Here is a 27,919-nt window from a genome sequence, read left to right as displayed (position 1 = left end):
CAATAATACCAGATTCTTCTCATATTTGAGACCTTAGAGCAGTAATTCTGCCACTGTCTGAAAACACACGGTGGTGGCTGATGTTTCAGTTTAATCTGCTGTGAATTATTCACTGAGTAATATGCTAAACTTCACTCCCAGATTCATCAAAGTAAAATATTTTTTCTTGTCTTCTCTGTTCCAGATATTTCCAGAATATCTTACTACGCTGGTGAGTACAAATCCTATTGTTCGCTTTCTTTTGCTTTTGTTTTTATTTTAATTACACGTCAGTTTTGTTGTCGCCAACCATCATTAGATTTGTGTTTTCTGGGTATGTTTGTACAGTATATAAAGTCCTATCCCCTGTGCAGATTTTGGTACAAAGTACTTTACCCTAATATGAACTAAAGCTATTTTATTTAAGCAAAGAACGAATCATTATGTTCTTTAAATGTTCTGAATGAGAGCTGGTTTCACCGTGGCCTGAAGAGGATGGAGGCTCTGCATTAATTTGAGCGGCGTAGATAAGCAGTCCTTATGGCCCTTAGCTCAGGTTGTTCTTTTAGGTTGTTGCTAGGTAACCAGTGGTCCTACAGCACGTCTTCGATCAGGATATTTGGAGCTGAGAACATATCGTTCCTAAATAAGAACCGACCCTTTTTTGTTTTTTTTATGTTTCTTAGACTTTGACATCTTTCCAGAGGAAGATATGTTGCTAAAGTTGAACTTTTGCTTGTCTGAAACTTTTAAATGAGGTGAAGCTTCTTAACTTTGTTTGGCATATATTTGAAAACGAAACGGTGTCACTTGTCCAATTACGTGTAATTTAGCAGCCATATTGTCTGAGGAATGAAGCTGTTGCAACATAGTTCTTAATTTGATGTTGATATTTGCCTACATGTAGAGAGATTCAACTACAGCTGCGTTTTTTTTTTTTTGCATCGCTTTGTGATAATGGATGAACGACTCTCTCATCTACTCTCACCACACGCTGTTAAAGCCTCCTATCAGTTACCCTGCAGCTGCCGTACCGAGATGCTCTTAATGCTGCGCTCTTAAAAGGTGGTGAGGGTTCTGAGGCAGTGCATCCTCTGCTGAGGATGTGTGGTGTTCAGTAATTCTCAGTTATATAGACTCCAAATATGTGCTGCTCAGTTTTCTTTTTTTCCAAAGCTGGCTCATTAGTTTTATTAAAAATAGAGAGCACCACCTCCCTGGCTTTAGATAACCATGTATATATATATATATATATATATAAAGGAAAATGCAAGCACTAGTTCCTTGTATTAATTGTACTCATTACATTTTCTTTTAAACTTGCAGGCTGGTGATGATTTATAGCACAAACATGGCATTTAACGTAAAAGCTGTTGATGTTTTGAACATAAAAAGTATAAACAGTATCATGTGAAAATGATGACTCGTAAGCACGTTCAGCACCCTCTTTTAGTGTGATTGTTGTCAGAGTTGTGCTGCTGAAAGAAGAGTTGTGTGTCGACAAGCTTCTTGTACTCTGCCACAGCTGAGGTTGTTGTCAGAGTACGTGCTTCTCAGCAAAGTCCAATCAGCTGCACTTAATCGGGTCTTAATTACAATATTTCTCTCTTTCGCTCTTTCTCCTCCTCCTCCTCCTCTTCCTCCTCTCTTCACACACAGGCACTTGCGTACACACACACCATCGCTGCCCTCCTTCGATGGGTTTGCTTGTTAGTGATCCGAGCAGCTTTTTCGCAGCCTGGACAGAGAGGAGTTTTTGCTGACACACACACACACACACCAGATTTCACATTCATATTTCTCTCACACACACAGAGAGGTGCTTACCTTACTAAACCCGCGCACGGACTCCCTTCTTTCTGGCTTACGCACATAGCTTCGACATCTATATGCTCCTTTTGACTCCTGGAGGATTTTACTGGATAAACGCAGTGTTTTTGTTTTGCCACGGTCTGTGTGTGTGTGTGTGTGTGTGTGTGTAAGTGTGAGAAAGATACGAAGTGATGTTACGATCCTGCCTCTCTTGCGACTCTACAGAGGAAAGCCTTATGAAACCGTCCTAATCAACGCACAGCTGACTGACTTTGAAAGGAATTTACTGCATCAGACCTGCCTCTTTTTTTTTTCTTTCTTCTTTTTTGTTTTCTCCGTTGTCCGACTTTCATCCTGTATGGATTTGCGTCACAGCTTTATTTGCTATTCCCTTTTCTTCTTTCCACCTCTTCAGTCGGGTCTGTGCCACATTCTGTCCCTGATCAACATCAGATACCTGCTTTGACCCGTCTACTTCCTGCAGGCTCTGAGAAATACGAGAAAGCTCTGGAGGATGTGAGGCTCAGCTCCTCCCTGGGGTTTCTCTGCTTTCTGTCTTTATCCTGTTCACTTCATTACCTCAACTGTCTCTTTGCAATCCATATTTTTGATCTTTCTCTCCAGGTAATTTAGTTATCTCCCAGCTCCTCCTTTAGTCGTCTTCTGTCTCTATCTTCAGCCCTCTCCTTGTGTTTCTTTTCCCTCCTGTGTTGGACACTTTCACCATCCTCTGCCTCACTATGCTCCATTTCTCTGCGCCCATCTCTGTCCTACATTCTTCCTTTTTTTCCCACTGATGCCCATTTCTGCTATCTGCTTTCTGTGATTTGTTTTCCCAGCTCATTTGGACTATATTGTGGATTTACAGAAAAACAAAATTTCTTTTTTTTTGGAGGGGAAAATTTTGCTTTGATGTGATCGTATGGACTATTGCTTATCCAAGGAATGTTTTCAGTGTCTCTTTGTAACCTGGAAATATGTCATACGATGCCATGCTCAGTTAATTAACATTTATTACTATATGAAAAAGAGACCTTGAGAAATTTATTTGCAATAATTTATAAATTGGGTTGTTAAATTTGCGCTGATGACCCGAATTTGAGGATTTACTAGACCACAAGATGATCTAATGGGAAATCTATCAGCTGCGGGAGCCTACTAGAATATCTGATGAGAAAACCTCCACCCTACTGGAGCATCCCTCCAGCAAATTGTCTCCATCCTCTGAGACTGACTCCCCGAGGTGAAGGAGTTAAAAAAAGAAACTACCTGACAGAAGATCGTTACGCATCATATTACTCAGTGGAAAAGGTATTTTGCTGGGTTAAAGGTCATGACTTAAATTGGCTGGATTGATTACATGAACTTCGACTGCAAGTTACTTCAAGTCATGAAAACACCTCCTCGAGCTGGAGAGGACTGCCGGAGAGTCTCGTGATCAATAGTATACATAAAGATTTACGAAATCTGAGTTTGATTTGAATGAACTCAGCTTTCTGACGTCTGTGACAAATGGACCTTTATGTGATTCTTACTCAGAGATAAAAAACATGCTGTAATTTTCTGTATCAGTTGGAAACAACAGTGGCTCCAGTGTTTCCTGCACCCTCTGTGACACCAGATTCTGAAGGACTTTTCCTACTGGGGTCATTTGTTTTAGTCAAGTTGGCTACAACTAATTACTTTTGACAAATTCTACAATGGATGTACCTCGGACGAGTTGCAGTCCAGTTTCTAGTACATCAGCTGTGAATTTCCAACTTTTCGGGAACATTTTTGGACAGTTGTCTAGTTCCTCCTCTACTGCTCATCCAGGTTTATTCTCCCAGGAATTTTCTATACAGTCGTAAAAAAGGCACAATAAGAAGTGTCCCTAGTCGTTTTTTTCCTCTATGCTGATTTTGGGGTCCAGCGTATTTGGCTGGGCCCTGTGGCCCAACCTGGGACTCTTCCTTGTTCAGAAAAGATGGAGAACAGCGGCTGCATCCCTCTCTGCTGGAGCAAAGGGGCCTGCATCTACGCACAGCACCCCCTACCAAGTATGTACTAAAAACACTTGCAGGCAGAAGTAATGCAAAGTGTATGCTTGTCATTTTGGGCCTCACTAATGGCAACTTTTGCTAAAGCTGATGTTGCAACTCCTGATGTGTGTGTGTGAGGGGTGTTGTGTTGTTTCAGACAGTTTTGCACATCCTAAGTTTTGTAACTCGCCATGTGTGAAGAGCCATAAGATAAAATCTTGCATTTTGACAATTGCAGAGATTACATTACCTTTAATTAAATATTAGAGTTACACAAGAGGCACATTAAAGAATGTACCTGTTGTGCAACTCTTTTATAGTGCCATTCCTGTTGTGTATTATTTATGATCTAGGGACACCTACTGTTTAACACCTACTGGTAAATTGGGATCACAACTTGCTTGCTCTGGGACCATCACTCGTGTATATTCTCATTTTAACATACATTTAAATAAATAACTATTAAGTTTAGTTCATCGTTTACTGTCTATCAAATTTTTGCCAATCACACACATAGTTAGAGAATTCAATAATATCTGTTTTTACTTTTTGTATTCTCAGATTGTACTCCAAGACACCTACATTTTGTCATCTGTATTTGTTAGTTGTTAATATTTATGACAAATGAGGTCCAGGTGTAGTATCGACAATGAACATTCTTCCAAAAGGTGAACTGAAGTGTTGCATGACCAGTTCTCAAGCAGGAGAGCAAATGTTTTCATTGTCTCAGCGTTTACTTGTAACATGACTGGTTGTTGGGTTATTCTATGTAAAAACTTGTTCGTTCATGTGGTGTCATGCTCCCAGTGCTTTGTTGAACGGAATCAGAACGTGTTGAAATATTAAAACGGTGCTGGCTAAACACATAACCCTCAAACTTTAACCTGATTTTACTGTATTTTATCTTTCAGAAATGTAAGGATTTGAGTATTAGTGCCTTTTTTTCTTTCTAAAATGACATGCAATGGTATAATTTTATATCTTCACAACATTCGTACGTGCTTACACACACTCATACACACACAGTGCTGATCCCCTATGCACACATGTTTATAGACATACAACTAGTGTCCAGGCTTTACACTTTCTCCTGTCAGTCCTCTGGTGTATATGATGGCAACCTTGGCAGAGGATAGAATGAATAAGGGATGTGAGAGAGGAGGAGGAGGAGGAGAGGGAATTGTTTGAGGATAACAGAAAGATGAGCGGCAGGAAGGGAGTGTGGTGGTTCAATAGGACAGTGCAGGATCAAATGAAGATGGAAAAGCAGGATCTAAAAGGCCTGTAAGTATGAGAGAAGTGAGACAGGAGGAGAAAGGAGGGGAAGGCTGAATGAATGGAAAAAGAAGCATGCTGGAAATGTGTTGCACTTAAACAAAATGAAGATAGGAATGTTAGGAGAAGATGCAGAAGAAGCGCATGGTCTTGCAGGACTGGGCTTATACCAGTAACCCAGACACACTAAAGAGCCATTAAAGATGAGGAGATAAAGAATCCCTCTGCTGCTGGTGTGGAGCAGTACTCCTCCTCAGCTTGCTGCCTGTCACTTAGTGGAGCCCCACTGAGAGAGGAGCTGATGGCACTCCCAGCTGCCTGCTTCTCATCCTGGCTGCCTGCTCCTCATCCTGGCTGCCTGCATGGCCTATTTGATTTGATTTCTGTCCTTGCGGGTGTGCTGGGGCATGTGTGTGCATATTTAGTTCATGTAGTTTGAGCAGAAATTGGTTCAGATCAGGATGAGTGTTGTGTAGCGGACTTCTTTTTGACACAGTAAATAAGGTGCAATTTGCAAAGCTTTGATACATTAATATACTGTAAAACATAATATGGTTTTGCAGTCAAAAAGCTCTGTATTTGATTTCTGACGCACAAAAATCCAATTTAGTCAAACAACAAAGATACTAAAAGTCAGACCTTTGAAGGCTGGACAAAGGCAAAATATCTCCCACTTTTATCCACTTTGTCCATTTCCTAGAGGTGTTATGTAACTGTCTTTGGAACATAAAATGGCTTTATGCATGCATGGAAAAGTCAGCATTCCTTCTTCTCTAAAATGATTTAGCAAACCTTAATGTTGTCCTGAGGCTCTGGTTACATGTCTGATACCGACTTTGTTGTTATTTTTTGTGTGATTTTTCTTTTTTCTTTTCTTAAACATACATGGTTGACTCTTCCTCTCACTGTAAAAATCACAAATCAGTGCAGAAAAACCCATCTCAGGCATATCAGGAGTAACGGTGATGGCAGCTACTTAGTTCCTGCACTTTAAAAGCGTAGTTTCAGAAACCGAAAAATCAAATGTAGAGTACACACGGAACAGCTCAGAGAGTCTCAGAAAGTAAACTGTGCTCACCAAAGCTACCAAATACACAGAGCAAATCTTCTTATGGCTTATTGTGAAAAATCCAAGCAGCGTAGCCGGTGGGGGTGGGGGTGGGGGGGGTTAATGTCTGTTCTGCAAACAGCTATTTTTATGTTTCTGCATGTGCACTGTGGCAGTGTGATGTACTGATGTGCATTTAACCTGTTGTTTTTGATTCTTTGTGGGTGTTATTGTACAGTCAGTACTTGGAAGTTAATGTTGTTTATATATGATTATAGATAATGTAATTATTATAGATTTTGAAGAAATCACCTAATGATTGGAAACTTGTATTATCTATCCGTTTTCTGTGCCGGTGAGAAGACCCCAGCTGAGATTCAAACCCAGAACTATCTTGTTGTGAGGCAGCCGTGCAGCTATAGCCTTATTAGTATCGTATTAATTTGATGATCATAGTAACCCTGTAAGAGGTGCATTTATAACCTGATCTCCTCTAATCCGTTTTATTAAAGCCTTGAGTGTCTGTTGGGCCCATGATCGTGGTGCACTGATCTCTTTGTGCCACAGCTACACTACAAAGCCTCAGTAACTAAAAACACTTGTCTGCTAATCCAAAGTGGCCATTTGTTAAGTTATTTTTCCCTTCTGTTATTTTTAGAATACATGTTCCCATCGTTTGCTTTGGGATCCGTTTTAACTTGGTCGCTGGAAAGTTTGGTTTCTGTCACAGATGACACACGGGCACTTCGAGCACTTAACGCAAAATAGATCAGGGTCAGAGCAGCAATGATTTTCTGGAACCCAAACCCAATAACCACTACTCTGTGTTAACAAAACACATACTCATATAAAATGAAGATCAAGTTATTATAAATAATAGCAGCAGAAAGCTACGATCATACCAAGCATGGTATGATCATTTGGAGTAAAAATGAAAGTTTTCTGAGCCAAACCAGTCATTTGTAAAACTCGAAAAAAAGAAATATACAGTATTATGTCTCAGTTGAAGTAATGTGTCAGAGCTACAAAAACCCTTTTAGTGCTACACTTTTTGAAAAGAGGCATCAGACACACCCTATCCTCTATACTTTATATTTTATTTTGCTGTCATTGTGCATATAACTACATTTGACAAGTTGGTATTTCACTGTCTCTCTGAAAGAGGCAACTGTTTAAAAACAAGACGTGGATTACACTGAAATTATTAATAAAATTAATTTTTTGCTTCCTTTAGTCGGGTTAGTCTAAGCCCTGTGTACTGAATTTGTTGTCACTTTGCTCTGTTACACAACAAAAAATATATACAGATAAATGATGTAGTTGAAAATGCAGATTCCTGGTCTAAAGAATTCCTTTTTTTTTTTTTTTTTTTAGATTTTCAAATATCAGACTTGGGTTTTCCTGCGTTTCTTGCTTTTACACGATGTTCCCATTTTAGAGTCAGCTAAAAACGGTTCTCGTATTAATGATGACTCAACAAACCCAGCTGGGATGGCCAGGAAGGGGCAGGATGATGCAGGAAGCATCAGGGTGTTCAGTATGTCTCACAAAAGGATGAAATCGTGCCTGCAGGAGAAAGGAGGGGGGCTGAATTCATATCTTTAAAAAAAAGAAAATAAGTGACAGAGTCGGAGAGAGAAGAATGTTTAGTTTTTTTTTTTAAATTTATGGTTGATTACAGTTTGCATTCATGAGTACCTGCTGAGTTTTTATTGTAGCTTCATACATGCATGACAGTAAATGTGAACCAAGACTCATGTTTGCTTACAGGAAGCAGAATATATATATAGGTGTATGCATTCGGGGAGCGAGACCGATGGGTATCAGATGTAGACAAATGTCATAGCTGAGAGGAGGGGGGTGGCTGCCACTGTAGAGAAGTGCTGTTACTATATGGGGGGTTGATATATCTGTAAAAATGTTCAGCTGAGCCTCACACAAATGCTGGAATGCAGATTTTTTTCAGCTTTCTTTCTGTTGTAACAAGATGAGTAGACTTGCTCTCTTGACTGCTCAGTGATCTTCTTGTTACGGTGTATTAGAAATCCTATTAAATATATTGTTGACTTCCTGGAGTCCATTAGGTCTTCAATAAAAACCTTGTGTCTGTGTTTTGATGGTTTTTATTGATTGATGGAGCTTTATAATCTCCTCTATGCTTGAATTTGTTAGCCATCGATTCTCTTTTATGTGGTATTGATTGGTGCGTGTTTCGGTTGTGTTTGAAAGCCTGTATGAGTAACTATTTACTTTATACACTAAAAGGTCTCGTTGTTTATATGCACCATATAATGCTTATGTTATTAAAGATAAGTATTCTGGTACATTAGACATTGCTTGAAACTAGTTTTTGTTTTTTTTTGTTTTTTTTGTAAAACCAAAGCTGTTTCTCCTATTTTCAGAATATGATGGCCAGTTAGCCCCAGCAGGACCGTCGGAGTCAGGCATGGCATCGTCTTCCTACCTGGAGCCCAGCCTCAACCACTCAGCAGCGGGCGGTTGTGGCGTTAAATCCCGACCGGGAATGCCTGGCGGTCCCGGCACCAGTGGGTCCGCAGGAGGTCTGGAGCGGCCTCCGGCGTCCATGGATCGGGTCCTTAAGATCTTCCACTACTTCGAGACAAACAGTGAACCGAGCACCTGGGCAAGTAACATCAGGCACGGAGATGCTACAGATGTCCGGGTACGATGAGGACACTCTTTTTATCTATCAAATCCTCCGCATCTTATTTTTCTTTATTATTATTTACAGCATTTATTCAACTGTTTCAACAGGGCGTTATCCAGAAGATAGCAGAAATCCACAAATTACGCTGCGTGTCCTCTCTGGGCCTCCGTCTGACCCATTTGCACTCTGATGCGCTCCACTGGTTGCATCCTGACCTGGGCGTGTCTCATGTGAGGGAGAGATATGAGAAACAGCATCCCCAAGAAGAATGGAGGTACAACTTTTTAGATTGTGTCTGTTCCCATCACTCATTTCTGTCATTCTTTCTTTAGGATCACTGCAGCATCACTTTATGGGATGTAGTCCATAGATAATCATATATATTTATATTTGGTTGATGGTCTCCATGACTAAAGTCAAAATGCATTTTTATGTATATAGTAGGATAATAGATGGATAGATTCAAAATAATCAGAACTATGTTTTAAGAATTCTATTTTGTAAAGATTTTAATGGCTACTGTTATGCCATTTAAAGTGCAACATGCAGATTAACAAGATTAATTAGGTTTTTGAATGGAAAAAGTCAACATATGTGCTTCTGTAATGCTTAGAGGTGTTATTTTTGCACAGAAACACAGTTCAGCAGTGGAGCAGCATAAAGAAAGAGCAGAGGATGTTGAATGAGTTTAGTAATAAGAAATATGGGTTAGCAAATGAAATTTAATGAGCTCAAAAAGGCTTACGTGATATGATATTTACATTTTTGACAAATTAAAGAAACTGTAAATTGATCAAAATTAGAATATCTAACATAAGAAAAGACAAAAAAATAGTTTGACACAATGTACTGTCGTTTACCAGTGTTAGGTAAGACTGCTCGTCTTGTTTTGATGTTACTGTAAAGTTTGCCATCACATATAAAAATATAATGAGAGGTTAAATCCAGCTACATGACAAAGTAAATTTTGATTTTTGTTGGTAGAAATGTTGAAGGTGAAGCGAGAGATGAGATATGAATAAAGAATTACAGGACAAGGTTTGAAATTTAAAAAGATATTGGGAGTAAATAAAAAGCTCAGAATGCTGGCCTTTCTTCTGAATGTCCTCAATTATTTCTTCTAATTAATTAGTGCATTTTGAAACACTCATTTTGACAAAATGTTCAGACAGAGTCTGACAAGCACAGCCTTCAAGTTGCCCATTTGAACTCATTCAACCATACGAAACCTGAAACTACTTTTTTAAGCTGCTGTGTGCAATCAGAAATGAAAAACTAACACCGAGTATTTAACTGTGAGTGATGCTATTTTTAAGGTCCTGCCTTTCTACTTAAACACAGTGTTAGAAGGCAAACGGAGCCTTTACTTAAATTCAGCCCGAGAAGTTGGCTTCATTTCATGACTACACGACCTGCGTGTGTGAGCAGATTTTATGCTGTACTGTAGCGAACTGTACTGCACATCCTCTTTTCCTTTTATTAAAGTGTAATGATTTATACAGCCTTTGTTTTTTTCTTCACGTTTCATTTCATCTTCAGCCTACATTCAAACTGTTCTCGTGCGTGTACGTCCTCAGTGGATATTGTTAACAGTAATTCTTTGTCTTGAGCTTGAAGTCATTAAAATTGTAATGAATTCAACAGGAAGCACTAAGATAGAGCAGAGGAGCTCTGCCAGTTGTTGCCGGCTGTGTGCCTCAGAGGGCAGCAGAGCTGCAAGCCTGCAGGAGTTTCTGCTGCCGCCGAGCTATTGTTAGAACAGCAGCAGTCGCCCAGGGGACGGAGCCGCTCTGTCTCACTCAGCTCTCGCTCTCGTGCATGTTTTCTCTCAGTCTTTCCTATTAAGTCACCCTCACTTCTTTCACTTTTCTTTCTCAAATTGTGTTCCCTTTTTCCCCCCTCACACATTATTGTTGCTCATTTTAGTTCGTTCATAATAAATTAGGATGTTTTATTCATTGTCTCTTTGCTTTTGATTATCTTTGTTGCCTAAATACTGGCATGCAGCATCTCCTGACCCACTTCTCTCCCCTGTAGTCTCTGTAATGTGTCAGTCTTGAACAAATAAGCCGCTATAGACAACCATGACTCTTTTTGCCACTCCTACACAGCTGCGGGCCAGCATAATTCCAGGAGTCCCATTATGCTTTGTGGTATTACAAGTTTATCACTTTAAAATGGTTTATTTAGCAGCTAATCACTGCGAAGCCTTTCGCTCTGCCTCCGAGTAGCAAGTGTCACGTCGTTCAGCTTTAAGAAGACTCAGTTTCACCACCTTCTGTTGGCAGGCAGACGCTCTTTTTAAAGTGACACAGCAAAACAAGAGCAGGACACGGAGTCAGCCCTCATCCATCAAACCCCTCACCCCACCCTCACGTTGTCCCTGTCATTCGCAGGTATGAGCTGCGGATACGGTACTTTCCGAAAGGTTATCTCAGCCACTTCTCTGAAGACAAACCTTCTCTCAACTACCTCTATCACCAGGTGAGAACACAAAGCAGGACCTCAAGAAAGCAGGAAACAGAAAGATGTCCGCCTTGTACAATCAATGCTAACTAAACTGGAACAAGCAGAGTTGTTTTAAATTTTATCTGTGATTTATTGATATACCAGTGTAGCTTCTCAGTCATCCAGAACATGGCAATCCTAACATTAAATCAAAGACAACTGGACTTCTTTTTTGTTTTGCTTTTCATTGAAGCATTAAGAAAAAAATGAAGTCCAGTTGCATTTGATTTAATTTGTTAGACTATATTAACGCTTGCACATTTTATGTTTCTCCACCCTCCAAAATAATGTTATAATTTATGTTTTCCTCCAGGTAAAAAGTGATTATATGCAACAAATAGCTGACCAGGTGGATCAAGATGTTGCACTGAAACTAGGCTGTTTGGAAATAAGGTAGGAAAAGCAGGGTCATAAATTTGAACCAAACGTTTAAATTATTGTTTCACCTTTTCAAGTTTATCAGACGTTTGTTTCGTTTGAGTTTGTTGTGCGACCGTTCCTTTATGTATATGAGTTTTGGCCAATGAAAATGATCTTCTGTAAGCATCATTTCTCTCTGTTTTTACAAAATACGTCTCTTACTCCTGTTTGTTATCCAGGAGGTTCTTCAGAGAAATGCCAGGCAACGCGCTCGATAAGAAATCAAACTACGAACTCCTAGAGTAAGGCTAGTTTTTATTTGGTTCACACCAGAAGTCAGACACTTGTAATTTTACAGTGTATCCAAAGACAAGTTTGTAACAGCTGAACTTTTAATCTTTTTAGGAAAGACGTGGGTTTGAGACGGTTCTTCCCTAAAAGCCTGTTGGATTCCCTGAAGGTGAGATTAAGCTACTGTAAAACATACAAACCCACCTAATATTTTTTTTCCCGGCAAACTATGTGATAACAGAAGTACCAACAACAGGAATTATAGCCAACACCTCCCTGTTAAACTGTTGGAAAAACAGCTGAAATGCTGTTTGGTTGAGTGGCAGGAGGACAAACTTGATAACTGGATGGATTTCTGGCTAAATGTCCGATTATCTGATTGTGTGAAATTGAGTTAAACCTCCTGTTGTCGCTCACAGCTCGCCTCTGTCGATTGTGTGCAGTGGATTTCCTTGGCTCTGAATGACCCTCCTCCCAGAAACACTTCCCTTCCTAAGGTTTTTTTTCCTTCTTCTGTTTGCTCTCTATCAGGCAAAAACTCTTCGGAAGCAGATTCAGCAGACTTTTAAACAATTTGCCAACCTCAATGATGAGCAGAGCATCCACAAGTTCTTTGAAATACTCTCTCCCATTTTCCCCTTTGATAAGGAGTGCTTCAAATGTGCTTTAGGGGTAAGTCTCACAAGTTTTAGGAATAATGTCGCATTTTAGCATCAAAAAGGAAGTATTGGGAGGCTTCAGGCTGTTACATAGTTCCCAAGAACCGAGAGAATTGTTCTCTCTTCAAGGGCTGAGAGAAAAGAATGACATTGTTCTTTTCTCTCAGCCCTGGTTTGAGAGTTCTTGCAGCTTGTTCTTGACACGTCATCTGTGCAGAACTTCTTTCTCGTTGGTGTCCGAGAACTATTGTGTGATTGGTCAGAAATCTGACATGGGCGTGTGGGTTTAATGATAAAAAACAGAAATATTTACATTCCCGTTTCTTTGCTGGAGCAAAGGTTTGTACAATGGCTAGCTTTAACGAGCAGCTGGCCGAGGCAGTGAGGAAGTAGTTTACCAAAGTCGTACTAAAACATCACGACTTCTTACATATATAAGGCGCTCCAGATTATAAGGCGCACTGTCGTTTTTTGAGAAAATTGAACGCTTTTAAATGCGCCTTATAGTCCGGAAAATATGGTAAACTTTTAGTTTGTACATTTTTGTTGACATGGTGTTTGATGCTCAGTGTTTGTGTATCTTTACTGCTTGTCTTTGCTCTCCCCTTTAGTCTAGTTGGGTAATATCAGTGGAGTTAGCAATCGGACCTGAGGAAGGAATCAGCTACCTCACAGATAAGGGCTCAATGGTGAGAACCCCTTACAAATCTGTCACAAAGTTAATATCTGTTTGTTTGTTTTTAGATATTTTAAAGAGACTTTAATGTGCTTGAAATTTGGAAGCCATACCGCCCCCTGCTGGTTTATCTGTTTACTCCAAATTTTGTTTATATAAGTTTTAAATTGCCAAAACAGACTGCTAGTGCTTGCTATATAGTACAACTGTAATGCTCTATAAAAAACTCAGTCTGTGGTCATTATGTCACAATGTAACTGGAAAAACAATTGCACTGAGTGAGCGCTTTTGTAACAACAAAACAAAAACAGGTATATGACACTTGGAATGACTCACTCCTTAAGAAAGATAGACTGACTGTCAGACCCTTTTTTCATTTTAACCCTGTCAGACATTACTGTAGCCCTGAAATGCTCCACAGAGAGGCAGCTTGTAAAAAAGCAGCTCTCACTTTGGACTTCTTCCTGAAATTTAGCTTTTAACTTGTGAAACATGTATTCCCACCATGTTTTGGCACAGTTTTATCTATAATTTTGTCTCCCACTCTTTACCTTAAAGAGACTTTTTTATATAGCCAAATTTAGATTTATAAATATTTAGTTCTTTGGTTCTACAATATCTTAGTGTTTGGTTTTATTTCCTGCTCTCTGAAATGATGCAGATCACTGCTGATCTCGCAAATTTACTAATAGAAAACCTTCCGTGTCTCATTTTGACTTTTGCCAATTAGCATGTTCTGCTTTTTTGAGTAAATTCTTGATGAACGTTTTTTTTTTCCTTTCTCTCACTGATTTAAGCTTGATGCATTGATCTTTTAATATTGTTGTCTTTCGTTTTCTGTTTCCTGTGTTTTGGATACAACTGATTGAGTTTACACAAAACATTAAGGTTCTTTCCTGCTTCTTTTCTGTCGTTCAGTCCAGCAGAGAAAGCTTCTCTTTCACTCACTCTGTTAAAACGCTACTTTCTACTCACTAAACGTTGTGATGACACCTGAAACAAAAGCAGACTTTGAACAATGGCTGCAAGTGGATTTACATGAAACTCGAGACTCCCAAGTTATCAATTTAGTCCCAAAACACAAAAGTTCAGAGCTTTAGTGTGTTATACTGGCACATGCAGATGTGTTATAGCACAGTAATGGCAGCTCCGGACTTGTTTTGTTTGGTTCTGCTTTGCTCATTTGGCTCAAATGTTCAAGCTTGCTCTTGACTTTCACAAACAAATCCTTCATTCAGTCTTTTGCTCCGTGGCGTTTTTCAAAGTGCCTCCCATTTTCCAAACTGTCTCGTTTTACTATGGCTCCAAATAACTGTTTGCACCTTACTCTGTGCTGAGTCTTTTGCCAGATTTTGAATGTGTCTGTGTATTTGTTTGTCTCTGCAGCCAACACACTTAGCTAATTTTAACCAAGTCCAGTCCATTCAGTACTCTGCTTTGGAAGAGAAGGACAGGAAAGGCATGCTGCAGCTGAACGTAGCAGGAGCTCCCGAGGTAAGAATGTGTGTCCTGTACGCTCATCCGCTGATGCTTTTTACATTAGCGTGCACAGTAGGTCTTTGTAAAACATTACTTAATGCTTGGTTGTTGTTCAAAGAACCGTTTCACATAAAATGAGAGGATTTACAGCAAAACTGTAAACGAGTGGTTCGAGAAGCACCAAACATCAGTTCTACATTATTTGATCATCAGAATCATGATCTTAACCCTTTTGAGAGATTTTTGGATGTGAAAGACACAATTTAGAGAACTTAATACAAGAAAATTAAGTTCAACTTCAGGTAGAAATACTTGGTGTGACAGTGTTTCTCTACAAATGTGTGTTGAAATCAAAATTAAGTGATCTAATAAAATATTTAAGAATGTGACCCCCCCCCACCCNCTACTAGTAGTATAAATTATTATGGACATATTTATTAATTAGAATCTTATTTTGCAACTTATCTGCAATACCCTCACCCATAAAACATTTCAAAATCACGGTGCACAAAGGCTTTTGTATTTTTATTTGCGTGTTTATTTCTACTGGCTTTTATTGGTATTTGGCACAGCCTTTTTCAGTCCTTAAAGATCGAAGTAACGGTGTGTGAATAAACAACAAACACACAAATGATTCTGCTTGTTGAACAGTTAAAACTGTAGAATCACACAGGGCACATCAGGTAAAAGATGTGGAAAAATAAAATTGAGATTAGAAAGACAGCTCTTGCCATCTTCTTTTGAGTGTCAGAGAGAGAGTGTGTGTTTGTGTGTGTGTGTGTTTTGCTGCATGTGTGCATCTTGCAACAGTATTGTCGTAGGGGTGTGTGAGCCATCAGTGGTATTGGATGTTACTCCAAGTAAAGCTCTCATTGTGTCACTGTGAAGCAACTCCCTGTCCTGCTTTTACACTGATCCCTCTGTGTGTGTGTGTGTGTGTGTGTGTGTGTGTGCAGCCCCTCACTGTCACTACAGCATTGCTGACCACTGCAGAAAACATGGCGGACTTGATTGACGGTTACTGTCGACTCGTCTTCTCAGTTTCTCGCTCCTTCATCGTTCGAGTTCACAAAGGTTGGTTACGCAACCACTGCCGTTTTCTGTTATGCCAGATTTTTATAATTCAATAACGACTGTGACTTAAAACAAAGAAAATAATTTACCTTTTGCTGTATTCACTTCACTGAAATGTCTCAGTTCTTGGACTCCCTTTTGTCTCTGCAGAAGGTGACAGAGCTCTTCCTTCCATACCAAAGTAAGGAAACTAATTCCTAATTTTGATCATGATACAATCTGTGACTTTAAAATAAATTGCTTCATTGTTTCAAATGTCTAGAAACAGATAAGGAAACAGTGTCACGAAGCTCACTTCTTATCATCTTAGTTTAGTTCTTGTGCTACGCATTTATGGGCCAAATCTTTTTTTAGATATATAAACACTCATTTGGCTTCAAAATAAGTCTCTAATTTTTACCTCTGTTAGACCGCAAACATAACAGCATGTGGGTGGAGCTTCCCTTTTTCTGCTGTGTAATAGCCTATTTTGAATACATTCATCAGGTTGTGAGCCAAATCTGTGTTTTTTGTGTCTCTGTTGCAGAGTTTCGAATCATGAGAAGCGGATGGAAAAACGAATGGATGGAGTACGAACCCGAGCTGTTTGTGTGTCAGGTATATATATATATATATATATATTTATCCACTTGGTCTGCCTCTGTGTCCTCTGCTCTGAATGTCATGAGTGACCCTATGTGATAGAAGTTGGATAAAGAGTTCATAGTTATGCAGTTTCTCCCATAAAGCTCCGTCTGTATGCGCCGTGGAGAGTTCTTGTCTCGCCAGATGTCCCTGTGGAGAGCTTTAGTCACTGTTACTGTCTCTGCCTGTCTGCTGACCTCTGACTGACTCACATTTAGAGTTTGAAGTGAAAACACCTTGAAAACTTTAGCAAACTGCTAATTATATATGTGAACTTGTATGTTTTTCACACATTAAGGCCAAAACTAATGTTTCTTTTCCACTTTTTCCTTCTCTGCTGTTTTTCATGCCGCGTGTGGCTTCTGCAGGTCACATTAGTGGTGATGGTAAACCTCATTCTCTAATTTAAATGTTTTTAATTAGTAACATTATTATTATTAATATTGTTGCAGTTAGCGTATTGTACACACGGACAGTATCTTTGTCTCTCTGTCTCTTTATCTGCCTGTTTTTTTATGACCCATGACTAAGGCTGTTTTTCTTCAGTTTGTTTCTCTGGAAAAAAAAACAAAACCTTTTCCATCCCTCCCCTTTCTTCCTGCCTATATCGTTCTGCTTCTATCATTATTGTACAGCTTCAGAGTCATTCTTTGTGTGCATCTGTGCAGTAGTGCATGAACATTATAATTGTTGTGTTCGTGTTTGGAATTGGTTATGGTTACGGTCTTTTGGAAAGTTATTCTCTATAACGGTAATGTGTTTTTGTTTCGGTTTGCACCCTTTTTTTAACTAAATTTTTTCAGTCTCATGCAGTGATATGTGTTAGCAGCAGGTGATGGATATAAAGATACTGTAGAAGCTCCAGCTTTATGGTGTCTTTAGTTGTTAAAGATGTTTTATTTTGATAAATCTTGTCAGTTCTTTATGTGTCAACAGCTGGGAGAGAGCATGGCTCTGCTCTTTCTCACGACTGCTCTCTGTCCTTGCAGAAACGGACGACTATGCCGAGATCATAGATGAGGAGGACACGTACACCATGCCTTCGAGTAAGTTCATTCTTTTTGGACTCGAGTGCTGCAAACATGACAGGTGTGTCGGGGTTTATGCCTCTGCTGCTCAGTGGAGTTATGTTGCATAATGCGCGTGCGTACAAGTGTCTGATGGCTGCGTGCAGGCAGAAAGGTCGTTGTTGTGACACGTAGAGAGGATTACAGAGACATAAATATGTGCGGTGCTGTAGATTGTGTGTCTGAAAGGTTTATATCAGCCAAAATCAGCTAACTGCACAGTGAGGACACTCTTATCGGAGCAATGTAGTTTGAAGATGTTTGATTTGTTTCACTCTTATGTTAGCTTGTGATTAATTCTGTCATAATACCAAATAAAAGGATGTGTTTAAAATAAAGTGGTGACACATGCAAGGCTTGAAAGACAGATTTAACCTCTGTGATTAATTCAGACATAACTTCATAACACCTTAAGTTCACGTTGGTCATACTATGATTTACTTCAGCCAGACATTTGATTTGAGCTTTTTTTTTTTTTTTAGAAAACTGCATAAAAAGATGAGGAACCTCCGAATGATTCCACATTTTCCGGAGTCACATGTTTTATACTGATTTTAGAGGAGGAAGCCACACACTTTATTAGCCCTGCAGTCTATATTTATTCTGGTGAGCTGCCACAAGATTAGGCAAGAATCACAGCTTCCTCAAATTCTTGATACATTAACTACTCTTTGTCTGCAGTATCGTGGACATTTTCAAATGCCTTTAGCCTGCTGTAATATTTTTTTTGGTCACAGAGTTTAAATTAAAAAAACTAAATGTTTTCAGTATGAAACATCCGTTAGATAAGAGGTTGAAGAGGGCCTTCAGTAGCTGCTGAGTTCATCCTTTTCACCTTGTTTAGACGTGTTGATCTTGTTATGCTCGCTGCCGCGCTGAGTGGGTAGCATCAGGAGGCAGAGCAGATGGGTGGTATCACCTTAGAGGGATATTTCAGAAGCGGATTTCTGTGGAAAGGTTATGGACATTTAGTATCTTACTTCAACGTGTCTCTTTGAACAGCCTCACTTTCGAGAAATAGTTCTCTTTTTCTCCAAACTGAGGTCGTTCAAAGAGCTATCTACAACAGATAAGATATTAATTGTTGATAAACCTTGTACTTCTTACTTTCAAATACCTGATTTATCTTTTTATGATGATATGGGAGAAAGTTGGCTGCATGTTAGGTTAGAATATTTTACCATTTTTGACAGAGCTGCCCACTTAAACTACCACAAGATATTGTATAGATCTTGACAGCACATCAACACAATCAAACATGGCTGTTTTTTGATCATTTGTGAGTAAAAACTCCTACTTGTTTGCTTTGGACTTGAAGTTGTAAACACAAATAAATATCTTTACAACAAAAACAAATACATCTGTGTGTATTCACTCTAAAATTAAAAATACTGCTTTATCAATAGTATTGACTAGTCTGTTAAACATGTTTCTTTGCAGCCTTCTGTAAGATTTGGAAGTAAGTTTTTACAGCTTTGTTGGCGTCCTAAATATGGGTTTAGTTGACTGTAAAACACACCTGTCACAAACTGTTTGAGCGCGAGGCGACCAAAAGGGTTGTATTTATTTGCTCTCTTTTCGCTTTTGTATTTTGAAAATCCTTGACAAATCCATATTCATTAAGCAAAACACAGCTAGGATTTAAAAAAAATAAAAAACAAGAAATTGTATGTGATAAACACTTAAGAGAAGAGTCTTTGACATGCAGTGCCTCTAACTCCTCTGTGTCACTTTTATAATTATTAAAGAAACAACACTAACAACCTGTGGCTCTCTGTACTCAAAGCTAGTTATTTCTGTCTCTCATCACTAACCCCTTTTCCTAGAATACTATGGACTAGATCAAGGTAATGGAAGTGATGACCCTTTGATTTGGTGATTGTTGTGACCCTTTTTTTGTTTGCTTGCAACTGTAAAAGTATATTTAGGATATTTTCCTTTATCTGTATCCTGTTCATTTGCCCCCTGACCCCCCCTCTGATATTTGGCGTGCTGTCAGTTTTTTTGCTGAAATGGTGTTGGATTCAGAACTGGAGCTTTTAGTTAGACTTTAAGTTTTAGTATAATGTAACCAGGAAAGGTTGGATTATTCTAAAACTATACAGAAAGGGCATGTTCCTATAACTTTACTGTAAAGTAAAAAGTGTGCAGTAAGAGGAAGGCTTTAGATAGCTACAGATATTTATGCAATTTTATTTGCAAAACATGAACTACTAAAACAAATAGTGGTTGTACGTCATTATTAATTCATAACAGTGCATTTTCTTAAGGTTCAGACAACATGGGTGACATTTCGAGAAAGCGCCCAAACAAGAGTTTTATAATTATGGCAAAGTGCTGAATTTTATTACTGTCTGCTGCAACATATCACCACATTGACACCCTCCTCCCTCCAGGGTTATTACTGCCTGATAGCTGCCTCTGAAAGTCACTCATGTGCTGGACATTTAGATAGCACAAATGATTTAAAGAAAAGAAAATGTTAAACTGCTTTATGTCATATTTATGTGCTCGTTAGGTGGACAAAGTCAGGGCAACAGTGTAATGCCTGTCAGGCAGAGCAAACCACCAGCTTTCAACAGCCTGTATCTCACAGACCCTTGATTTTTGATTTTTAGAAAGAAATTTAAAAATGTAAAAATTTCAACCGGCGTAAAAATGAAAGAATAATGGCCAACGTTTGTTTTTCCAATCACTGTAACACAGGTCTTATTTAGCCTGTGAATGCTGCCACAGTGATGATTCACTACTTTATAATCTACCTGACTTTATCCATCCTACTTTTGAATCAACAAAGTAATTCATGTTTATTTCCACACTGGGTGTTATTGGCTGTTTGTCTGTGTTACGTGGCACGTTTCGCTGTGGTTTGCTGATGCTGTCGCTGCATGCTGTTGACGATGCTGATTGCAATAAATCCAAGCTTGTTAGAGGAAGAAATCAAAACTTAAAACGGTGTCTTCTTCTTTTGGCGACAGCGAGTCATCTTTCTTCATCTAACTTTTTCCCCACTCCAACTCCCTCCATGTCCTCTCTAACTGCATCCATAGATCTCCTCTTTGTCTCTAACATCCTTCTACCAATATACCCACTGTCCCTCCTCTGCACATGTCCAAACCATCTCAGTCTGACCTCTCTAACTTTATCTCCCAGTCCTTCAACCTGTGCTGGACCTCTGATGACCTCATTCCTAATCCTGTCCATCCTCATCCCTCCCAAGGAGAACCTCAACATCTTCAGCTCTGCCACTTCCTGTTCTGTCTCCAAACCATACAACATGGCTGCTCTCACCACTGTCTTTGACCTTTGCTGCCACCCTTTTGCCACAAGTCAGTCCTGAAACTTTTCTCCATCCACTCCATCCTGCCTGGACTCTCTTCTTCACCTCTTTACCACACTTCCCATTTTCCTGGACAGTCGACCCTAAGTCCTTGAAGTCCCGCCCCTTTGTGACCTCCGCTCCTCGTAGCCTCACTGCTCCACCTGCCTCCCTTTCATTCACACACAGCTACTGTCTTACTGCGGCTGACTTTCATTCCTCGTCTTTCAAGTGCATACCTCCACCTCTCCAGGTTCTCTTCCACCTGTTCCCTGTTCTCACCACAGATCACGATGTCATCTGCAAACATCATATTTCACCAGGATTCCTACCTGACCTCATCTGTTAGTCTGTCCATCATACTTGTGCAAATTCTAAGCAAATGTGGAGAAACAATTATTCCAACAATTAAGTTGAGTGTTTGTTTTACCTGTGATGCAGAAATAAACACAGGCACACAGTAAAGTGCTCTAACAAGCTTGGAAAGTGCGAGGCTTATAGGTGGATAGAAGTATGTTGTTGATCTGAGTCTCTTCTGTTTGTTCTCGTGTGTGTGTGTGTCTGTATCGGTTTGTTTGTAAACGTCTCTGTCTGTCATGTGTGTAGCACGAGATTATGAGATCCAGCGAGATCGAATAGAGCTGGGACGCTGCATCGGAGAGGGTCAGTTTGGAGATGTCCACCAAGGAGTCTACATCAGCCCGGTACGTACCTAATCAGTAATGCTTGTGTAAGTTGCACAATTGTTTAAGACTGACTAAGATTGTCTTTACACTTACATCGCAACAGCAGTTTCTAGTAAAGCTGTTTAACAATTATTAAAAATATATTAATAATGAGAGCAGCTTATTGCTCTGTAACAATACTGGTAAAACATGTCTGTTAATGATCATTTGTAATTCATCCTGTAGTTTAAAGCATTACTCTGTGTAGTTTAAAGTGAGTAGAATGGGCTGTATCTGGATGTTGTTAGTGAATTTGCGTTGCTGTATGTGTTTCTTGCAGGACAATCCAGCTCTGTCTGTTGCCGTGAAGACGTGCAAAAACTCAACATCAGACAGCGTCAGGGAAAAATTCCTCCAGGAAGCATGTAAGGTTTTTGTGTGCGCGCTTCACCTACCCAAGAAATGAAAACAATTATTTGAAATTAACAGTTTTCTGCAGAGGGACGGTGTCATCGTCACTTTTTTTGATTTGCTCGAACCTCTTTGTTTTGACTCCTGCAGTGACCATGCGTCAGTTCGACCACCCTCACATAGTGAAGCTGATGGGGGTCATCACAGAGAATCCAGTGTGGATCATCATGGAGCTCTGCACTCTTGGAGAGGTACAACTCTTTAACGCATTTTCTTTTATTCTTTATTTATATAGAGACAAAGGTTAAGTATTAACAAATACTGTACCCTATAACATTTATTGTCTAGGCTAATTTGCAACATGTATCCCCAGATTGTTCAATTAAATATGAATTATTCAAGCATAAAAAGGTACCATAACTACTACTTGTGTTGTGTCTACATATGACTGACAACTTTGCAAAAAAAAAAAAAGTGAATTGTATCTTAAGCCGCTTTATTTGCTGCTGTCTGTAGAATAATAGAACTACAGTTTGTTTATTTTTCTTTAGCTAAATAGATAAGAAATGCTGGAGATAAACAGTTCGACAAGGCATAAAATGGAAATCCATGCATGAAAATGGATCATTTGACAATATCTTTTCAGACTGAAGACGATAAACATCAAACAAAAACCTTTGAAATGTCTCTCATGCAGTCTGGAGAAATCTTTATGGAATAAATGTGAAGACAATGCAAGAAGTTTTCCTAAGTGGAAGCAGGCTTTGATAGATAATAAGAATCATACCTAATATTGGCTTTCAAGGTCATAAATTGTTTAAAGTCTATTATTGTTGTTACATATTGAGTTTATTTGCATGTTTTAACAAATTGCTGATCTTATGTTCATGTAAAGAAAAGAGACTTATGAAGTTAAAATGGTGAACACTTTGCATCTTTGGATTTCTTGTCTCTTTTTTGTCTTTTGATCGGCATTATTGCTCACTACTCTCATATTGTTTTCTCTGCCTTTTTTGTCCCTCTTTTGTTTCCGTAGTTACGGTCCTTTCTCCAGGTTAGAAAATACAGTTTAGATCTGGCCTCTCTCATCCTGTACTCCTATCAGCTCAGCACGGCGCTGGCATATCTGGAGAGCAAACGCTTCGTGCACAGGTATGAAAACCTGAAGTATTTCAGCCAAACGCCATAAAACAATGGCTCTCATTCCTCTTTTAATTCTTTTTTTTTTATTTGTTTGTTTTCTTCAGGGACATTGCAGCAAGAAATGTCTTGGTGTCTACAGTTGACTGTGTAAAGTTGGGAGACTTTGGACTGTCTCGATACATGGAGGACAGCTCGTATTATAAAGGTGACTAAATACTGCCCTGTGTTTTCATCAGAGCGCTCCTCTGATAAGTGAAGTGTAACTCGGCTCTTTTATTCCCGTTTCCCAGCATCTAAAGGTAAATTACCTATCAAATGGATGGCTCCCGAATCCATCAACTTCAGACGATTCACATCAGCCAGCGATGTCTGGATGTTTGGTAAATTTGAGCCTCTTTTTTTTTTTTTTTTATCCCAGTTTGTTGTTTTGAACATCAAACGTGTTTCCTCTTTTCCTGAGCTGGAGCAGCCTACCTTGAGATTGAGATTCTCGCTCATGCTGCCCGTCTCCCTACAGGCGTCTGCATGTGGGAGATTCTGATGTACGGCATCAAGCCATTCCAGGGTGTGAAGAACAACGACGTCATCGGCAGGATAGAGAACGGCGAGCGGCTGGCTATGCCTCCTCAGTGCCCTCCTACTCTCTACAGCTTGATGACGAAATGTTGGTCGTATGATCCCAGCAAGAGGCCGCGCTTTAATGAGCTTAAAACACAACTGAGGTACTTAACAAAACACCACTGTGGCGTACTTTGTTTGGAGTGTCCAGATGGGCAATTATGATGCAGAATATGTTTTACTTCCTCCTGTAGGATGATAAACTTACACTGAGACATTTTGGTGTTTGCTCTTTGCTCTGCATGTTTGTGGTAGACATTTTTATCATTTTAATCTGGTTAGGTGTTATAAACAACCTTGTGAAAACAGATTGATTGACATTAACAGTATAATTTTAATTACTTTTTAAAATTCAGACTAGTAGATAATTCTTTCTTGGGTAGCTGTAGAAAAAATCACCTATTTAACTCATTTATCTCAACCTGTGTAAAGCAGTGTTGCTGTTTCTGTGAACAGATTCCAGATCATCTGGTAAAAGCTGCTTTTCAGTCTGTTTATAGTTCATCATATTAGTAGTCGATCCGTGTAAATCCAAGTCCGCTCGTTTCATTTCATATAAGTGGAAATTTGAAACGGTAAATGTTTTTCAAATGAAGTTTTCGCTGACATCATCCTGACAGCAGGTGTCACTGAACACACAGAAACAAACGGCACTAAACTAAACTTCTGATTTAATCACTGGACAGAAACTCCTCAGAATATTTCAGTTCAGATGGAGCTGATTGTCACAAAGTTTTCCCATCTTCACTCCCTGTTGTTTCTGATAAATTAGGTTTGCTCAATCATTACTTCTTGTTGACTCTCAGTAGATAAAAGAAAACAAACAATCAAACAAACCAACAAAAGGACTAAAACAATACAAGAAAACACAATTTTGTTATTAACGAGAAAACACTGATTTTATAATTTTACATATTGTAAATAAATTACACAAATTGTAAAATTCTTGAAAAGAGTAGTAAAACTATAACACATAAAATATTAAGAAAAAAAGCAAATATAAATAAAAGTAAATTGGTTCATTGGTTGTACGTCTACACATGATTAACTTTTGGAGTCAGATTTACAGATGTTAAACTAAAGTTTGATGTAGTATTAGCTCAGAGTATTTGACTCTCAGTGATATGCACTCCTTCAAGGAATGCTAGGACTTTAATTCAAATAAAGAGACTAACCATACTGTGTGAAGATTTATAGCAGCCAAGCTCGTTTCTAATCAGTCAGAAATATCTACTAATTGTCAATTTGGCATCACTGGCCCCGAGAATGTAGAAGAATAATAGCATCAGCAAACTGTAGGTTACTGTACGCTAAAACATTTAATATACTTAAACTGTTGTGACACCAGGATGAAGTTACATTTTAACAAGTTAACAAAATGTTCTTATCAAAGTGCCAGCAGAGTGCCGGCAGTGTTTATCAAGCCTCGCTGACTTTTTCCTTTTTAATCTTTGTGGTTTACAGTAGAGGTAAGCCGAGGTCCAGTCAGGGCTGAGCTTTTCTCAGCTCCCATTAGTCAAGTCGGAGCTGCTGAGACCTGACAAGACTTGCACTTTTTTTAGAATTTTTTTTTTCTTTTTTCAGTTTTCCCCCTGATGGGAAACTGAAGAAGGCTGTAACTTAAAGATGAAACCCAATCTAAACGGATGCTCAGGCTTATTTACTACACACATTCCATATTTACACTTTAATTTAGGTAAAGTAGAGACCTAATTCTTATAGATGCACAAAGAATTTGTTGCCTCAATAATTTTGATTACATTTACTCAAACTAAAATTTGTTTTTTAGCACACAATAATGTCTTAAAATCCTCCCTTTTCTTTTAGCATGCGTACTACGCACTTAGAACAAGCTAACATTAATTTTGAGCCGTTTTATTTTTCTAAAACCGACTTACAGTATTTGAGCCACATGTGGGATGTCATTACAGTTGTGTCAAAAAGAAAGCAAAATAATGAGAAACTTTATGCTAGAAAGGCTTTAGTTGGGTTTTATAACATTTTCTCTGTGGTTAAAAATGAATTAAGTAAAAACTAGATTTTATAAAGTTTGTGTTAGTAGATTTACATTTAAATCCCATTGTTGCAGCAAAAAATGTGCTCTACACACAAGTTCATGTCCACAAGTTAAACATGGCAGCATCACAGCACAATGCTGTCATTGTTTCCTTCAGCGGGCACGTTTCCTGTGTGTCTCTCTCTCTCTCAGTAATGCAGAAACAGGAAAATAAGAGTGCATGTTTAACTCCTGTGGTTTTATGAGTTTGTTTAAAAGCAGCGTGACTCACACCTGAAATTCCACCTCCATGTGTACAGCGAGCGAGTCCCTCTTTCTCCGTCTCCAGCTCCAGTTCTTTTCCCATCCTTTCCTCCTGACCTCTTTGGCCTTTTTTTATCATCCCTCCTTGGTCTTTTTTTCCTGGTTTTTGGATCCAAATGAGTTTCAGGCCTTCACATTATGGTGATATATATGCATCTGTATTCATTTGACACGAACCACATGGTTGTAGTTTGCAAGTTTTAACGGAACGTGGAAAAGTAGATTTGCATTTGGTGCTTGGTTGACAAAATTAGGAGCGTTTATTTAAATTGACATGATGGAAGGCTAATGGATTCTCTCCGTGCCTCGATGGGTGTCTTGGATACAGAGTCAGTGTTGGCCGTGTCGGTCGTGGTTGCGGGCTGTTATTAGGAGAAACTCTCGCCATATAAGGTTATAAAGTTTGGATAAGCTTTGGTTTGACTGGGCCCTTATATAATCAGATCAATTATAGGTCTCTTTGACCAAATATGCAGCCCCTAGCTTCTGCTACAATTTTCTAGATGGTAGACCAACATGTGTGTGTGTGCGTGTGTGTGGCAGAGAAGTGGGGTGGGGGGGTGTTTACAAAGTAGGCAGCTGCCAGGAGCTCCAGCTTTCCAAAGAACAGAAATGGGGAGAGAATGAAAGAAGGAAAGAGCCGAGCAGATCTAATGTAACTCCCTGCTCCAGCAGTCGGACCGCGGAGGCTTCTGGTGCTCAGGCAATATTATCCTGATGGTGGAGCGCGTTGGCAGGACGTCTGACGCCTGCAGACCGGTGGAGTCTCAGCTGCAACAGAGCATAGTTTTATAATCCAGGCGCTTTAGGCTTTATCAATTTAGCGTTGTGTCGTTTGCTGTTGTTCGCGTTGACCTTCTGCAGTGTGTCAGTGCTGACGGCTGCTGGCCCATCATCGTTCTGGTGGCTGTTTGATTTCTCTCAAAAGTGTCTGAGGAAGGATCATTCTGTGGTAACTGGATTGGCTTTTTGCTGAGGTAACGTATATCTCTTCTCTAAATGTTGTGCCTGAAAGTGCTTATCTCTTGTACCGTATCTTCAGCTGCACATGGTTGTGATTGACATCTACTGGATGATTAAGTGTGTGTGAGTTCAGTCTGAACTCAGGGGTCCTGTACAGCCCTAAAAGATGTGGAAAAATATGGCGTTTTCCAGAAAGCAGAAAAAAAAGTATGGGGAAATATGTGTTTTAACATTGTACCATTTGTTTCACAAAATCTATGCAGCTTCAGTCAGTTTTTTTCTGAATGGTTGGAACGATTAGGTTTTTGATAGTTATATACTGCATATGTTGATTATTTCTGTGAAAATGTTTTAAGTCTAATACGGGGACTTTTTCTGAGTCTCTGGTAAACCATAGAGGATAACTTGATTTGCTCTGCTGAAGGATCTGAAATGTTGTCCGGCGAGGCCTCCGAAGGGTCCCAGTTTCTGCAAAGTGGATAATTTGATTTGTGGTTTTTATGCATTTCCAAAAGATTATTCTCAAAATGCAGAGACTGCATATTTTTTTCCAAAAACAAAGGCTTTAAAGTCATTGAAAGTCTTTTGTAGGAAAAAAAAAAAAAAATATATATATATATATATATATATATATATATATATATAACATAATTTTTACATTCTGACATTTATCCCTTTGTTTTGACTGAACAAGCAGCAGTTATCTAATAGAGTTTTGTTTACTGCTGCTGGTCTGAGATTGGGTAAACTGGGATGTAAACCAACAGATCGTCTAAAACCGAAATCTGTGCAGTCGGCTCAGCCTGGGTGAATAATCTTCAGGAAGGCCTTGTTTTTCCAGGTGCTGCGGTGGTGAGTGAAGGTGGGGGAGGAAAGTGTGTGTGTGTGTGTGTGTGTGCTGAGGCTGCCAGGTGTTGATGGTATCGCCGTCTCACATGT

General features: G+C 39.2%; 1 protein-coding gene across 18 annotated transcripts in view; it reads left to right on the top strand.

Moving 5' to 3' along the window:
- Positions 1-27,919, top strand: part of LOC108232279 (focal adhesion kinase 1) — a 56,302-nt gene that overhangs the window by 7,319 nt on the left and 21,064 nt on the right. For 7 of the 18 annotated variants that reach the window (XM_037980354.1, XM_037980355.1, XM_037980352.1 and 4 more), the window contains exons 2-24: positions 185-211; positions 8,538-8,818; positions 8,911-9,077; positions 11,200-11,287; positions 11,625-11,704; positions 11,911-11,973; positions 12,077-12,131; positions 12,494-12,634; positions 13,233-13,310; positions 14,684-14,791; positions 15,733-15,850; positions 15,974-16,031; positions 16,377-16,447; positions 16,843-16,860; positions 17,464-17,520; positions 19,368-19,388; positions 21,467-21,564; positions 21,866-21,950; positions 22,087-22,187; positions 22,973-23,088; positions 23,184-23,284; positions 23,370-23,459; positions 23,597-23,801. In XM_037980354.1, the coding sequence (XP_037836282.1) occupies positions 8,582-8,818; positions 8,911-9,077; positions 11,200-11,287; positions 11,625-11,704; positions 11,911-11,973; positions 12,077-12,131; positions 12,494-12,634; positions 13,233-13,310; positions 14,684-14,791; positions 15,733-15,850; positions 15,974-16,031; positions 16,377-16,447; positions 16,843-16,860; positions 17,464-17,520; positions 19,368-19,388; positions 21,467-21,564; positions 21,866-21,950; positions 22,087-22,187; positions 22,973-23,088; positions 23,184-23,284; positions 23,370-23,459; positions 23,597-23,801 (2,156 nt within the window). In that variant the 5' untranslated portion in view covers positions 185-211; positions 8,538-8,581. The remainder of the gene's footprint in view (positions 1-184; positions 212-8,537; positions 8,819-8,910; positions 9,078-11,199; positions 11,288-11,624; positions 11,705-11,910; positions 11,974-12,076; positions 12,132-12,493; positions 12,635-13,232; positions 13,311-14,683; positions 14,792-15,732; positions 15,851-15,973; positions 16,032-16,376; positions 16,448-16,842; positions 16,861-17,463; positions 17,521-19,367; positions 19,389-21,466; positions 21,565-21,865; positions 21,951-22,086; positions 22,188-22,972; positions 23,089-23,183; positions 23,285-23,369; positions 23,460-23,596; positions 23,802-27,919) is intronic. The other 11 variants (XM_017409931.3, XM_025004542.2, XM_037980350.1 and 8 more) reach the window with 7 other exon arrangements.

The sequence above is a fragment of the Kryptolebias marmoratus genome, linkage group LG16 (assembly GCF_001649575.2).
Source record: "Kryptolebias marmoratus isolate JLee-2015 linkage group LG16, ASM164957v2, whole genome shotgun sequence".
Taxonomy (NCBI): Eukaryota; Metazoa; Chordata; class Actinopteri; order Cyprinodontiformes; family Rivulidae; genus Kryptolebias; species Kryptolebias marmoratus.
Note: the sequence above shows the minus strand (reverse complement) of the source record. Positions and strands in the feature narration are given on the sequence as shown.